The 16,921-nt window shown below is 36.6% G+C and overlaps 1 protein-coding gene across 3 annotated transcripts; it reads right to left on the reverse strand.

The window, feature by feature from the left end:
* Positions 1-473: 473 nt before the first annotated feature.
* On the reverse strand, positions 474-14,834 carry LOC116291195 (DBH-like monooxygenase protein 1). Of its 3 annotated transcripts, none has more exons than XM_031698350.2 (17): positions 14,762-14,834; positions 13,894-14,022; positions 13,566-13,689; positions 12,200-12,413; positions 10,896-11,042; positions 10,171-10,347; positions 9,213-9,296; positions 8,304-8,495; positions 8,016-8,118; positions 7,550-7,716; positions 7,088-7,160; positions 3,940-4,025; positions 2,841-2,879; positions 2,499-2,558; positions 2,008-2,141; positions 1,137-1,299; positions 474-801 (listed from the first exon to the last, which is right to left on the reverse strand). In XM_031698350.2, the coding sequence occupies exons 4-17, from the start codon at positions 12,254-12,256 to the stop codon at positions 637-639; spliced, it is 1,647 nt and encodes a 548-aa protein (XP_031554210.1). In that variant the 5' UTR covers positions 12,257-12,413; positions 13,566-13,689; positions 13,894-14,022; positions 14,762-14,834; the 3' UTR covers positions 474-636. The 3 variants fall into 3 exon arrangements, with proteins under 3 accessions (XP_031554210.1, XP_031554202.1, XP_031554194.1); XM_031698342.2 differs by having other exon boundaries at positions 13,566-13,694; XM_031698334.2 differs by lacking the exons at positions 13,566-13,689; positions 13,894-14,022; positions 14,762-14,834 and having other exon boundaries at positions 12,200-12,622.
* Between the last annotated feature and the right edge of the window lie 2,087 nt (positions 14,835-16,921).

Genomic DNA, 16,921 nt, shown 5'->3' on the forward strand with positions numbered 1-16,921 from the left:
ATTTTTTAAACTATTCATAATAAATTCAGGTCCATACCTCCAGACATCGCGTGCTGGAACGCCGTATGCCAGCGCAAAGCATTTGCGAGTATGCAGGAGTTTTTCCCCCCTTAGACTAAGGTCAAATGTCGAACCCCACGAGTCGAACCTAATGACATAGAAGAAGACCGCCTTTTTATCCATTGAATTGTTTTCAATTCGTACCGCTTATGTGAAGTTCGACGTTTGACCTAAGCCTAACACTGCTCATCAAATAGCAGTTATTATGGATGCATGCAAATGAGATGCAAATGAGACAAGCATTAAATTAGCCCGATAGCCTCACTTGTATGATTCTTAAAACAAAAGAATTATTCATTGAGGGTTCAACTGTGATAACAGCTATTGAAAGAAATTAACTTGCCTAGAAGAGAAGAAAGAAAGAGGACAAGAGAGGAATTGAAAATTAAGTACCACGTAATAATAAAAAAATCCTAGGTAAAAAAAAAACTTTAATCACAATTTAACAACAAAAAACAAAAAACAAAAATCAAAATCAAAAACCAAAAATGAAAAGTCAAGTTCGTCTCAGTAATTTTTCGTACGATGTAACATGGTGTTACATATGTAACATGGTGTTACATGTGTAACGCCGGATTACCACTGAGTGAGGATGATGAAGGTGACGGTCAGTATCTGGTACAACAAGTAGCCAGAGGTACATACTGCAGAGCTATAGACATCACATTGGTCCTTTGGTGCGGGTAACGGAGTCGTTATTTTTACTTTAGGACCTTGATAATCCGCGTCATTCAGCGAATCCTAAATTTAAAAAATTCAGTCAGCGCCAGAATTTGGATAATCTTTGTGGGTAGAATTGGAGAAATTAGCTGGGATCGTTTTCTTGGGGAAAAGGGGTCAAAGGAACAAATATCATTGGATAAGAGAAGAAGAAAAAGAAAGGACAAAAAAGAAAAGAAAGAAAAAAAGAAAAGAGAAAAAAAAAAAAAAAAAAAAAAAGAAAAGAAAAGAAAAGAAAAGAAAGGGAGGAACGAAGAATCAACGAGCAAAGGCGTCAATATCTCCTTACCAATGATTTTGCATTCAGAAGATTTATTTTAGCTGATCATGAACCCACAAATAAAAGGAATACTCACGCGAAGTGTATTATTGAATACGGTTTTCATAGAACAAAAGGGTCTAAACAACTGGTTATCATCGGCAATCAGTTGTTTGTATTCATCGGTCATTTTTGGCGTCCAGATTACGTGGCTTCTTTTGATAGGGTTGTATACTAGCGATGCATTTTTCCCATCCTCGCTTTCAAGGAAAAATCAAATCAAATCAAAATAATCTAGTAAGATTTTTAAGATTCCCCCAAGTTAAATAATCAATTAATACCAATCGCTAATTCAGCCATATTCAGTAGCCATCTGAAGGTCGGTAATCTTGAAATTAAATAGCCAGAACATGGCTAACTAATTATTGTATATGCGCGTTCACAAAGAATAGAATATCGAAAATAACATAAGGATTTTTGGTATTCTAAAACAACTTCTTTTCGATTTAAAGTTGTTGTATGATGACATAATTGACGTTGTGAGTGAGCGTGAGGTGGAATTCAAGTAAGACATACATATAGAGGCTTTCCACCTTCACGTGCCGGCGCCCATAATACAGCTCGGATAGCCTGTGGTTAGACGTTATAACAATAAAATCCCTTTGCTCTCGGAAATTGAATGTAAAACGATTGTATTGTTATTGCCATCCTCGTGGCTGTCGTTACGCGATGGTGCAAAGCCTCTATTGGAGTAGACCTCTCTTTTGTTTTAAGGGTTTTTTCTTGAGTTTCCGTCCGGCGCAAAACTTCTAAAATCCAATTCCATTTGGCGTTGAGTGCTTCAAACTAGGCTCAGGCAACAAAGCAATTACTCCCTTAAGCTCGTGGCGTAATCAGTAAACGCAAAAAAGGTCCAAACTTAACTTCTTTTTTTATCTTTGTATCAAATGGACAATAATGTTACTTACGCTGGGTAATGTTTATCCATCATGGCCACTCCTGCCTTCAGGTCTAAAGCGGTACAAATACGCGGTAACTTTGGTAGGAATGGGTAGTAAAACACGAAGTTCAGACACATCTCATCTCTCGTCGAGTCTCCGCCCTAAAAAAACGGAACCTCCGTGTTCATAAATTATCTTATTTAGTCCTCTTCATTCAAGCTCCCCTCTGATCCTCCCTATGCTACGATTCTAAATTGTTGCTGCCTGCATTAGAGGAAATATTTTGAACTGGATTTTACTTCCGCCGAAAATCTAGACTGCGAAAAGTCCCACTTGCCCAATCTCCGCGCGTCAACAGGAATCCTGAAACTCGATATTCTAAAAAATCGTCTTTACTGAATCTAGAGGGAAAGTCTACCAACAATCGGGATATTAATCTTCTTCTCCAAATACGTCGGATATTTCTTATTAATTCTTCCAATGATAAGATTCGGAAGCATTACCCAACTATCACTTACAAATGTCAGCTTGGTGCGATCCATTGTGTTGTACACGCAGTTATGGATGATTTCGTCTCCCTAGAATTTGAGCAAATGTCAAAGTAAGCCAGTTATAACTAATGCATATAATCATAGGTCTGTTGCGTAAATGAATTTGTACTGATCTTCTTCAAAAGCGACATCCTTAATAATCGATCAAGGACACAGCTAATGACAAAATTGTAAATTGTATGTTGTTACCATATATTGATATTTGGATAATATTATACGCGAGGAAGTGTGACGTAGATTTTCGACACATACATACATACACACCCTTGATTCCCACAATATTTTTTGTCGTATTAACTTTTCACTTACTGGTTTTAAATGCACTTCATTTCGCAAGAACTGGATGTCCTACAAGTAAATGATACAAATATTGCTCATTCTCAGCGGTTTTAGTCTTACATATATCGCTAGTGAGCAGTGGGTCGCAATCAAACCAAGTTTAAAACTCTTTAGTAAAAACGTGAACATTGTTTGCATGACGCTTGCACTTTCATGACTTCCATGGTATGGAAGTGCTGACTTCCATTATATTTCCATGGTTTTTTTAACTTCCATAGTATGGAAATATGTTGGAAGTCGAAACTTCCAACATATTTCCAACATCTCAAATCGATAAATTTTTCCAGTGATCAGACTGTGTGTTTTAACCCCAAAGGAAAGTTACCCTTTTCAAGAATTATACTTCTCCGTCTCCTTTTCCTTCTGGTTTTGTTTCTTTCCTTTTCTTTCCTTTCTTTCCTCTCTATTCTAATCTAAATTTCACTTTGTCCTCTTTTTTTTTTGAGTCAAAAATTTGCTTTTTTTTGCAAAACTCGACCTAAATTGTGAGTTTTCGAACATTTCGTGACCCCATTTTTTGTTTCGCATATTGACTTACAAGACCATAAAGCATCCACCTACGAAATATGGAAAAAATGATATTTCCCGAAGGTATATATTTATTGGTAAGAATAGCTGAAAGATTCGATCTCAGGACGACTCTCTAGAGCGCACGTAGTTCCATATTTCAACTATAAGGCATTTGTACAATATAACTTAAACATAATTAAATGCTTAGCTTAGCTAGTGTAATTAAGATTACCTTTAAAAGGTTGCTTAAAACACGTACATTTTGCATTGCATTTGGAATTGTGCTATTTTTATTTGACCTCGGATTACTGTCATATCCGTAATCGAGGCCGTCTTTTGTCACATCTTGAGATCAGGTAGCATGAAAACGAGAATGGTCACCTCCCGTTTTTTATTGCGCACTTGAAATGTCCATGATGCGTTGAACGACTATACAAAGTTTAGGGAAAATAGCATTTTTCCTTCTATTTTTTACCTCCGTACGGTAAAAAGGTACAATACAGTACATTGTCGTATTCCCAAGAGGTTTACTCTATCTACAGTTTCGTACGTTACATACCTGGAAGTTAAAGTCATAGTTGTCGTCACGTGCTATCTCAGGAAGTTCTTTACCATCCCTAGTGTGTTGAGTCCATGCTGCACGACCTGCATCAACAAGGAATCGATGTTATTCAACAGAGTAACGCTCGGTCACACCGCGGAACTGTTATGTGCTCTGTTGCTGATAACAGAAAACGTGAGTGATATGTCGTCCCAGCCGCCATATTGGTGTACCAGCTTTGGCAATAATTTTGTTAGTTTCTTTTGTTAGGAACACACATATGGCTCTATCTTGAGACTGAGTTAAAACGCTCTATGCACCACGTCGCAGATTTCTTGAAAACAGTATATTATACAGAAGCGTCAAATTTAATTGGCAGGTGTTTAACGCGTGCACAACGTAATTTAAGAACTAAAATTCGCAGCCTGAAGTAGCTCCGTACTTTATTTCTCTTAGCTCGTTCTTTTAGTTGTTTAGAGCAACAATTCGAGCAACGCGGTAATTTATTCAATTTTGCATTCAATGTTGTGCGCAACAGTAGAACAGTGTGCTCTCTAACTGTTTTTCGTACTCTGAGACATCTGGCTATCACCACCAGTCTCAGACGCATTCTTTTAAAGAAACACCCATTTCAATAAATAGCTCTTATTAACCGAGTGCGAGGTCCGTACCGTAAGTTATGGACCGAGTTTTTTCCACTGCCTTATGGCCCAAGCGCGTAGCGCGCGGGCCATAAAAAAGTGAAAAAAACGAGGATCCATAACTTACGGTACGGACCGAGCAAACGAGGTTAATAAGATATTTATTATATGGCAAGGCATTGAGATCAAAAAGAGGCGAAGCAACAAAAAGTAAAGTTGACAGCGCATGTCAAACAAGAACTGCATTGGAAGGGCTTCCTGTAACGTGCCAAAAGTCATGTAGTGTTTGAGTCGCTCAAAAGGCGAAGTTTTAGTTTACTTTGAAAGAATTTAGCTAAAGTTTAAAGTTTTCTGAAATACTAGTTAACAAAAGTGAGGCTTTCTTTTGCAAAACATGGAAATGCAAAGCAAAAAAGGCCTCAAAAGAAGACCTCAAGAACTCAACATGAGATTGAGAAGAAAACTGTCGTACTTCAAACTTCAAGATATTCACAACCAAGATGAAAAATACTACCGTCATCTTCCGTTTGTTTTCCTGCCTTTTATTGGGGGAAAAACTCAAAAACTGTCTCCAGAAATGAATGAGAAGCTTTGGAAAATTACGGCTGGCTGAACATGGATAGTTTTCGTCAATTTTCAACGTTTTGACTGTTTGAAGCAGGCCGCCATATGTACAATGGCTGAAGTCATAAAGAAGGCACACTTTCGACTCAATTAAAAAAGGTACTGCCAACTCTCCTGTCTAAAAATACATTCAAATTCAAGTGGGGGTGAAATATTACTGAAATATGGAAATACTTCAAGAACACTTTAAGAATACTTAAAACGTTTACGAAAGAAACTACTGGCTTCTTCACCCGATCGATTCAGATAAGTTCAAACTGGACGTTGTTAACTCACTGAAATAACAAATTTACGTTAATTCTACTTGTAAACCTATCTTTATTTCATTTACTGAATTAGCCGCTGTTCACCACCCTTTAGTTCGTAGTTTGACATAGTTTTAGCTTTAATATAGTTAGTTTTTCTAGTTTTTTTCTAGTCGTACAAAATCACTCAACTAGTGCCGTGTAGAGCCTTGATCGAAAGAGTTTCGCTTGTATGAAAGAGTTGTCGCTTGTTTGATAAGTTTTACATTAAATGCCAGTGACTTTCAGTTATCTTTAATTATTTATTGAAGGTTTTCCGACGATTTTTATCCAGAAATATATTTTTTTGATAAAGATTTGAATGTTTTAAAAGATCATAAGTACGTACACTCAGTGAACCATTTCATTTTTCGGTCCGTACCGTAAGTTATGGACAGCAAATTGACCAATCATAGCGCGTGAAATTACCTTACCATATAATAAAAAGCAGAAACATAAGTCAGTAAATGAAATAAAGATAGGTTTACAAGTAGAATTAACGTAAATTTGTTATTTCAGTGAGTTAACAACGTCCAGTTTGAACTTATCTGAATCGATCGGGTGAAGAAGCCAGTAGTTTCTTTCGTAAACGTTTTAAGCAGTGTTCTAGGCTCATCCGCTCTTGAAGTATTTCCATATTTCAGTAATATTTCACCCCCACTTGAATTTGAATGTATTTTTAGACAGGAGAGTTGGCAGTACCTTTTTTAATTGAGTCGAAAGTGTGCCTTCTTCATGACTTCAGCCATTGTACATATGGCGGCCTGCTTCAAACAGTCAAAACGTTGAAAATTGACGAAAACTATCCATGTTCAGCCAGCCGTAATTTTCCAAAGCTTCTCATTCATTTCTGGAGACAGTTTTTGAGTTTTTCCCCCAATAAAAGGCAGGAAAACAAACGGAAGATGACGGTAGTATTTTTCATCTTGGTTGTGAATATCTTGAAGTTTGAAGTACGACAGTTTTCTTCTCAATCTCATGTTGAGTTCTTGAGGTCTTCTTTTGAGGCCTTTTTTGCTTTGCATTTCCATGTTTTGCAAAAGAAAGCCTCACTTTTGTTAACTAGTATTTCAGAAAACTTTAAACTTTAGCTAAATTCTTTCAAAGTAAACTAAAACTTCGCCTTTTGAGCGACTCAAACACTACATGACTTTTGGCACGTTACAGGAAGCCCTTCCAATGCAGTTCTTGTTTGACATGCGCTGTCAACTTTACTTTTTGTTGCTTCGCCTCTTTTTGATCTCAATGCCTTGCCATATAATAAATATCTTATTAACCTCGTTTGCTCGGTCCGTACCGTAAGTTATGGATCCTCGTTTTTTTCACTTTTTTATGGCCCGCGCGCTACGCGCTTGGGCCATAAGGCAGTGGAAAAAACTCGGTCCATAACTTACGGTACGGACCTCGCACTCGGTTAATAAGAGCTATTTATTCTCGTTAAGAACACGGACCTTAGTGTTGAGACTGATTCGATGCCTTTGTATTTAACGAAACCATTACCATGTCGGAATGGCCTATCGCCTATCGCCTTTGACGATGACGACGTTTTTTGAAATAGGTGTATGAATAAAGTATGTTAAACCCTATTAAACTTGACCATTTTACTACTTCACTTACCGCTCAGATGTGTGTGCAGAAACGCGGAAAAGATCTTAATGCCTGTTTCAGGCAAAGAAGAATTCTTAAGATGCTGAAAGCAATCATATTGAAACCAGTTGAAGTTGATTGATCACATTTAAAATATATTGCGCGCTCTTGTTTTAAAATTATTTTTAAAATGCATCTTATTTGGATGATTAGGCACTGATTTTCGGCAAGAGTGCATTGCGGGGGTATTACATGTTAATAATCAGTTAAAGGTAGCGAATGAATCTTATTACTATAGAATGAATGAATCTTATTACTAGAATGAATGGAAAAGAACCGCCTTCCATAAAATGCCCAATCAGCAGATGTATTCTGAGCTGGTAAAAATTCGACAATTGGCCCGAAAATGTTGCCTATTGATTATATATAACCTATTGCGCGAAATCGGAGAAGCGTTCAAGAAAGATGCCAGACGTTCAAGTTTCTTTTTACCTTTTCTGTGCAGCTTCTGGAACAAGAACTTGTAGTCAGCCACTTCCTTTGCTTAGGTGGGACCATGAGCCAAGGAGAGACAGAGCTGCCTACTGTAAATACACCAGCATCGTATTTACGTAGGTTAGGAGTGTAGAAAAATCGTACGCCTGAGTTATCTATAATGCCTGGAAAAAAAGACGCAAAGAAGACTTTGATGTAAAACGAAATCAAGAGACTATAATGATGAAGAGATGATGTAAACGGTATACGAATAAGGGCAATAGCGATTTTATTTGTTACTTAAACTTTTAGGTTTAAAACTGTACGTAGGTAATTTTTAAAATTAAAAAGGTTTCCTATATTTAACTTCGCGCCATTATCTTGTTAATTGAGAGACCTTTAGTACTACTTTTTGCTAGGTACCGCAAACCTCAGACTGCAGTTCGATGTCAGAATGAGAACAGAATTGACTTCCTTTTAATACCTGATTTGTGGTCTGGGTTGTCATAGTGTACTTCCATTACAAAGTACCTCCCAATGTGCTCTGCATCGATAGGGAATCCAACGTGTTGTGGATAAACGAATGGCTGAAGTAAAAGAAAATAAACTTTGTAAAACACTAACACTTGGCATGTATTGACTAGAGATGAGCAGAACGAAAATACAAACACAATATAGAAATAAAAAAATAGAAAAAGAAAACATTCTGCCCAAGGTAGAGAGGTCTGAGTCAATGTGCAGAACCAAATCAACAATCAAGTAACATACATACCCCACCCCCGACACCCCAAGCGGCAGCCAAGACCCCCAATCCACGGCACTTCATAACCTCAGCAGGCATATTGGCATAGTCATCGCAGTCAACACTGGCATTAAGATGTACACCTGGGAAATCCTTGTCACAGGCCATAACTATGAAGTGATGGACAACGCCTTCGTTTCCTTGCTGGACTACAGGATCAAACTGGAGATGTAAAATAAACAGGTAAGATTTGTGCTATATACTTAGGTTTGGGAGGTGAAAGTTCTGCTTGACTTGAGTTAGGAGGAAAAGCGCGTTCTAGCCGGGCCAGAAAACTCCCGACGCTGAAATCCACATATAACAGTATAAGCCACGACAAGAAGTATTTAGTATTATAATGTAACCGCATTCTCATATCCAGACCCTTCTCAGCTTTCTTTCTTTCTTTTTTGTTTGTTAATAATGATGTTTATTGATAATGAAAAAACTGTTACAAAACTCGCTTTCTATTTGGATGGCGGTGCATGCTTTATGAGAACACACAGCACGTGCGTACACATTCTATTTCGTCATTCGTCTATCCAAAGTAACGGCTGTTCTAAATTGAACTTAATAAAATATATTTTAAAAAACTTGCTTGTAGCGCTGTGTGGAGTTGTAAAGCATTTGGGAATTGACAAAATACTCAAGAAGTGTTGAGAAGTACGTTATATGCGTCTTGCTTCACCTAACATTTCTTTCGCGTTCTGCCACTCCCCGCATGCTTCGCAACTGGACACATGATCACGCACGCGTTTTCTTTCTTTTCAACCAAAGGCCCCCTTAATAGCACCCAGAACGAGAAGTTCCCCACTGACAACAAATTGAATAAAAATTTTTATTTATTTTTACGTATTTTGATGCATTAGGAAAGAACATATAAGAATATTTTACACTTACTCGAATGACATGGTTCTTTTTTGGGAAGTCAGGAATCTTATGCACGGAGCAGTGGTAAGTGGTGTGCTTGGAAGGAACCTCGTACTGTGAAGAAATTATAAAAGTTCTGTTTAATATTTATTATGAGCAATAAAAAGAAGACCCAAATTCGCATTAAAGTGGAATAATGTTGCGCAAATATGTTCTTGTGAAACGTGGCGCACGGTCATAATCTATAACGATGTTTTGTTGCTGCAAGATGTTGCAGGTTTTTTGAACGACCTTCAAAACTTACAACATTGTTGCATACATTAAAAACCCGCTTATAAGACCTAGATTTTTCCAAGCTGGACGTTAAAACGTTCTTATATAAATGGCGTTTGCTGCAAGGTTTGGCTTTTTGGGTTCTTAAACAGGTTCTTATTTTCTTAAGGAAAAAGCGACTGGTTTTTGGCAGGCGTGGTCTATTAATGATAAACATTATGCAAGAGCTTCTTTAAATGACTGCAATCTAAGCCAATAGAGGTTTTGCACCATCACGTGCCGGCGCCCATAATCCAGCTTGGACTGCCTGTGGTTAGATAGTAGAACAATAAAATCCCTTTGCTCTCGGGAATTGAGTTCTTTCTCATGTAAAACGATTGTCACTTGTTCCTGCCATCTAACATGGCTGCCGTCACGTGGTGACTCTATACAAACCCTATTTGCAGTTTAAACCTCATTATAAGTAATTTACAACTTACCGTGTGTACAATCTTTGTACAGTTTATTTTTTGATTTATATGTTTTTTAGTTTAGTTTTGACTCTATTTGATAAAATATGAACCTGCTTTAAAACTTTAGCCTAAAACAGGTTCTTATGTAAAGGGGGACTAAATGGAAAATCTTAGCATAACAGGTTCTTGAATTAGACGAGGTCAACTTTTGACACAAAAAAGTTGCGCTAAAAATCGTCTAGTGTAACATCGCCTTAACGTACATTTTTGTTGAGTATATTAAATGATGACCAGGATGGATCGGGTTTGTCCCTGTTTCCTTGAGAGTTCAGCAACAAGATGCTACGCGCATTTCTGTCGCTGGGTGTGTGTCCCTTCATCTGCGTGGGAGACACTGGATCCTCGTCGTTCAGTGCAAAGATCACTTTGGTGGTTCCTTCCTATAGTGAGGAAAATATTGGGAATAAGTTATCGTAATTATATCATTAAATATAATCCTATATAACATCACGGTATCACATGTTACTTTAGTAGGGATGGTTTCTTTCTCTTCATAAAACCCAACACCCTAAATACCATTTCAAAATATCATTTAACCGTGGAACCGTACCTTGAAATTTAAGGTTCCACTAAACAAATTTCGAACAGAAAAGCCGGGTTTTTCTTTCAAGTCCCGTTTACACTGGTGATTTTTGCGGCGATTTTTGTGGCAATTTTCGGAAATATGAAATCTTTTGTCTCATCCTTCAAAAGAGACATTCGTCTAGGAAAATATTGGTATCCTGAAAAAAACTTTACAAGTAAATTCTTTTCCATTATTTGTTATGGACAAAATCACAAAAAAATCGCTGTTGTAAACGGGGCTTCAGAGGAAGAAAAGAAAGAAGAAAAAGAAAAAGAAACAAACAAACAAAAAACAAAACAAAACAAAACAAAACAAAAAACAAAAAAAAACACAGATAAACAAAAATAATTTGTTTGCTGTTACCGTCAACTTTATATCTTTTTTATCACATGTATCGATTTTTCTGTAAAACTTGAGAATGGTTTTGCCATTTTTCTCTTCACCAAAAGTCAAATGGTAGTCGTTGTGTTCGTCTATTTCTGGCATCCATTGTCCTTCGGCGTAGCGATCCTGTGAATAAGGAAAGGAAGGGGATCATACTAATAATCCAAAATAGGAGCCCAATTTTATTGATTTTATCATATGTTTTGTTTCAAGTTTATTATAGCTAAGGTTGCGAATATCTTGAAGTGCGTCCTGTCATTTTGTTTATCAAAAGTGATGACACATAAAAACAAGCTTTAATAGAAATTTTGAATTCTTCCACTAGAGTTCAGGGGGGTCCTCTGACACACATGTGACTTTAGTAATTTGAACTTTATTGACATTGTCAAGTAACCTGACCCAAGGTAATTTAATAAGTGAATGGTGGCGAAAGGCGTCCAGAAAACTCAGGAGTCTGGAAAAATATACCCTACCAGCTAGGATCCAGGGTAAATTTAGCTGATTTCATGTTATTATTATTATTATTATATTATTATTTAGCCGGTCTCATGTTATTTCTTTTTTTCTCGGTAGCGCCTTGTTTCATCTTTTTATCGTTGGCGCATCAAGGGCCAGTAGTTGTACGGTGTCATGTTGCGCTTGGGCTGTACTGATCAAACTGCATACGGCGATTATTTAGTGGGTAAAGCGGTGCTACAAACGTTACTTTCTGGGATTTTATCAAAGAATTCACCACCACTGAGCTTCTTTGATTTGAGCACATTCAAAACGCGAAATCTATGTAAATACTAGTTAATTAAAAAATATAACTTTTTGGGGGTAATTTCATTAACAAAGCTCTATTTAAAGAACATTTATCAAAATTGGCGTAAATTTCGTGGAGCGTTTTAAAATTCCCTATAATAATAACCAAGAATCTTGAGAGAATCTTGAGGAATTCGTAGCTTTCAAAACATTTCTTGCTCACCTGGGGTATTCAGGAATGTGAGTCAGCACAAATGTGTTCCGTCTCACTTAACTTATAAGTTGAGTCAAATCAGGAATTCAAGAACGATAGAAGTAGTAGAAGCTGCAAAGTATGACCTTCTATTTACAGTTCAATATAATGTACCTTTGATACATATAGAAATAAAAACTCTTCATTGCAGAACTTCACAAATTTTTAACCGTTGTCGTACAACTGGAGTTTCGGTTGATGCTGATATTTTAAAAGCACATTGAGCAAGATCATTTTGTGACTAGTCATTCAGTGATTATCTTTTCATTAGATTTATGAATCTTACCGTCAAGAAAGGTTTGTCATCCTTTACCCATCCTATGACTATGTCTGCCCCAGTCATCCGACCCGACCCAGAAGATATTCCAAAACCAACCCAGCCTGTCGTAGCAGCCTCAAGAGCGAAGGAAACGCTCTGGTTCGACTGATGGATGGTCCAGTACAGCTTAACTTTTTCTGCAGGATCTAGGGCAGCGAAGTGGGCATAGTCATCAGACAGACTTGCAGAGGAAACAGAAAACAACGAGAGAATAGTTAAGAGGAGCATTGGCGCCATTTTGCTTTCCAGCAAAGATCAATTGCACTTTGTGCTTGTACAGCGTAATCCACTCAAAATAAACCGGGTGCACCTGACAGCTGTCAATGTTGTGAGTAATATAACACTGTTGCACTCTCTCTTTTAAGCAGCTGCTGAGCAAAAAGTCAACAGCGATACTTCATGTGACGTAATTAGCCTTTGTTTTGCATGCAGACCTAGCAACTCGCACAAAGTGACACAAAGCAACTCGCATTGTGAAAAGCTTTTTTCGTAGAAATTCGAATCCCATCGCAGATTAATCCCATCGCAATCTGCCTTGCCAGGGCTGGAAAGGATAACCTACTGGAATTCGTCATTATTTTAAAAAGAATCATGTTAACTATAATGCGCTGTTGTACCCCAAAAACAATGCAATGCAATACGCCATTTTGTGTAGGCGAACGAAAATAATATTAGAAAACAAAAACAAAAGCTTGATCACTATCCTGACATCTTCACACAAATCGAATATTTGGCCAACTGGGATGAAGTTAATCGAATAAATTATGATCGAGTGAAAATTTTTATCCTACTGTCAAGATATAACTTCGACGATGGAGATAAATTTATTTTAGCATAACCAAAATACAAAGATCACTCGGACTTTCTATTCAGTGCAGTGCGACAAATCGGTTATTTGAATCAATTTTTTTTCAGTGCCGATGAAACACTGACACCACTGAGCAAGTCTGACCAAGTGTCATCTGCATTACTTCAGTCGGCAGCATCGAAATGTATTTTATTTTATTACTAATGAAAAAATACTTCATTTATTCTACAGAAGAAAATAATAAAAATAAAGCTAACTAAGTGTACTTCAGTTATTTCAAGAGGGCAGCATTCTAGCAGTGCTTAGAGGTTGTTGTCAAACCTCATTCTATAATCAAAATGGAAATCAAAAAAGAACCAACAAAAATTTCTGCTTACAGAAGCTTGGCAGCGCATATCTATCCCGTGCTTAACTGGCTACTGGTTTCCAGACATGCCGAATGAGCCATCAGTGTTATAAAGGTATCTCGCCCTTTCTCTGCAACTTTGTCTGCACTATAACAGTATGCACTTGTTGTGATTTTACCTTTAATAGAAGCTAACCATGTTGTCTTGTATTCGCCTTCGCTTGCTAAGTCGAAATCAGAAACGAGTTTCGTCTATTTTCTCCACAATCTTATCTTTTTTTTCGTAAATTCTTGATGGCACAACTGTACTGCAAAAAAAAAAAAAAAAAAAAAAAAAAAAAAATCCAAATATTTAAGAACGGAAAACAACAATATTTCCACTGAAAAAAATAACGAAGTTAAGAATATTTGTTGTTCTCAAGAATGGCAAGAATAATTTAGGTAGGACTCAATCGATTTTTTCGGTTCTAAATAAGATAAAATATTAAAGAAAGGATAGCTATTTACCTTCAAAATACAATACTACCCAGGTGAACGATCCAGTCATGAAAAAACAACATTATCATCTATTATTGGCCGGCACCTTGAGCTGTTTTCTCGGTTTGCAGGAGGAATTAATCTTTCCAGTTCTCACAACTACAAAACAGAATAGGAATGAGAATTGAATAAAGTTAGAAACTACAGTTCGCAAACTGCCACTCACTGTAAACGAACGGAAGCGAACGGAAGCGAACGGAAGCGAACGGAAACGAAATTGATTGTTCTTATGGATCAGTGACAGAACTTCTCTTGCAACATGAATATTTTTCCCTAACACTCATGATAAACTATCCAGCCATAAAGAATATAACATATTTATTTTTCATTTTCTTAATGCACCCTTCTTAAACTTGTGTTGAATACGAGTTTAACATGGAAATACAAAAGAATTCCGTCGAGAAAGAGTGTGATTTGTTTTATATTTTCATGTTTGTCTCGTATCCACGATACTACTAAGAATGGTCCATTGCCAAATAAGACACTTTACTTCAGTTTTCCGGCACAAGATACATATCACGAATTCACATTTTAGTTTGAAGAAACAAAGAAACTATTTCACTAACTGCTCACTGAAACAACCCGCCCTCCTATATATAGAGAAGAACACTTTTAAAATTCAAATTTGCTCATTGGCAGTTTAATTTTCTTTCGCTTGTCTTGACTTCCCGTATGATGTCTAGTAAATGCATGTTTCGAAGTTCTTTTAGCCTGGCTTTTGCTTATCAATAAGAAGAACCTTCTACATAGTATTTTCATATTCGCAAGACAAGCCCTTTTTCCCCAGTATATTTATAATTAATATTAACTATGGTTTATTTAAATAGCACTAAAGTACCTGCCCTTTACTGCTGCTCAGTTCTTCAATATGCATGACTGCAGTATCTAGTCTTCACGACGATCTGCAAATAAAATGAAACAGTAGATTCATGTTTAGGTTCAGTTAGTTGAATAAAAAAGGCATTCACTTTTTTCCCATGTACTCTTTGCTTTATATTCAGAATGGGAAAATTCTACAACAGATTTTTTACTGAAAAGTAGTAATGGCCCAGAGCTAAGCATAATTTTTCGGTAAAAAAATAAGCAAATAAAAGAAAGAAAGAAAGGAAAAGAGAAAACATACTGGCTACGTTCAAACATAGCTTATCTAGGCCCTAATTGAGTTGTCTTTCCGAGATCAGACTGAGCTCTCTACGCTGTAAATACTGAGTTGAGATTGAAGGTAAAAATAGAAGAAGCTTTTGTATGGATACACTAAATGAGATAAACTGCTTTGCTACATAACTAAACATGCTGAGCTATGCTGAGTTGAAACTAGTTTTGGCTTCACAAAGCTGTTAGTAAAGTTCGAGCTATACGGTTGGAGTCGTTATTCAATGTTCAGTATCAGTTCGGAAGACAGCGTTGTCTTAAATAAATCCATGCAAGTGTAACTGTTAATAGTTGTTTCAGAAAGTTCAATCTTTCATGTAAAGTGAATCTAAAAAAAATCTTTATTTGTAAACCAAAAGAAAAATACGATGCAAAACAACATTAAAAAAAGTTTAGTATCTGAGCTGTAGCATGAATGCATTTGTTGTCTCTGGTGCAAATAGGATTTTTTTTGGGATTTGAAGAATCGTGTCGCTCAAAGGATCCACACCGGACTATTTGAAGAGCTAAGGTATAGTGTAAACAACGAAGGAGTTGCATGTATTGATATAAGGATCAATAACTTCAATAAAAAAAAAAAAAGAAAAAAAAAAAAAAGAAGAATGAAAGTCAACTAAGTTATATTTTCAAGAAGGATACAAAGACCTCGATCCATTGTATGCCTCTTTGACACCTCCAAAATTGATAAACAAAGAAGTCAAAGCTTATGCTGAAAAAAAGTCTTCCAGAAAACCCTAGTTCGGTTAAAAGTGTGAGTCCAAAACGATTTTGATAAGAACGGGAAAAAAGAAAAGAGTTATACACCCTAAAACCATTCCTTTTCTATATCTTCCCCGAAAATCTAAGACTTTTTTATTCAAGACACGTCCCTCGTGAGTTTTTTCGTGAAACAAAAGCACGATACACCCAGTTAATTACCTCTTACTTGCCGCGTAAAGCCGAGAACAACGACGTTGCCCTCGGGGAATACGAGTGTAATATCCTAAACGCGGCTTAAAACTGAGCGGTAAATAGTTTAACACTAAGCTGACTCGTGCACTGCGTCAGAGAGACAAGCCTCAGCTGCATGGGACAAAAACTTTTAACCAATGAGAAACCGCATATTATTTCCTCAATTTCACAAAACTTCAATTAATCTGAAGCTTTTAAAAATCTTTACATTGATATTGGAAACCATAGCCCAAAAAGTAGGGATTCTATTGCTGAAAGAAGAAGGGCATTTATAAATAACGCTGTCGTTATTGATTTTGGTATCTTTAATTAATCTATCTTTCCAGTCGTCGTAATTCTATTTTAATTCGCTTAGTCATCAAATCATTCAAGTTAATTTGTCTTGAAAGCTTATTCGAAGGTTCGTGTTTATCAAATAACTAAAAAGTCCCAAAAACAAAAGCATCGCAAGGATACTTCGAATATTTCCTGACATGATAGGAAAACCTTGAATCCATGTTGTCATAGTACATGGATGAAATATTATCTTTAATACTCGACTTATTATCTGCCTCTTAAAGATTAATTAATTCTAACCCTATTTTCTTATTTCAAGTAATCACGTTTAAGTCTTATTAGATCATGTTCAAGACTTACTCAAGTTGTGTCCAGTGAAGAGGCATTCCAAAATTCGTGTTCCAAGGATCCTTTCATATCAATACTTTATTTTTTGGGGTCTTTCCTTAGTTAATTGGCTAAAGAATGCGACGTCCATCAGCGTGTTAGCGGCTCCAGGTCCAAGAGACACCGTTAATTTCTTTTTCATCTCATTCAGGCTAATAATAAGTTGATTTGTTTGGGTTTGTCAGGGAATTATTGAAGTTACTCTCTGCTATATCATTGTCCTCTATTCCAA

Source organism: Actinia tenebrosa, unplaced genomic scaffold, assembly GCF_029948245.1.
Source record: "Actinia tenebrosa isolate PJP-AT-01 unplaced genomic scaffold, QUT_ActTen_1.0 PGA_scaffold4__44_contigs__length_22323623, whole genome shotgun sequence".
NCBI lineage: Eukaryota > Metazoa > Cnidaria > Anthozoa > Actiniaria > Actiniidae > Actinia > Actinia tenebrosa.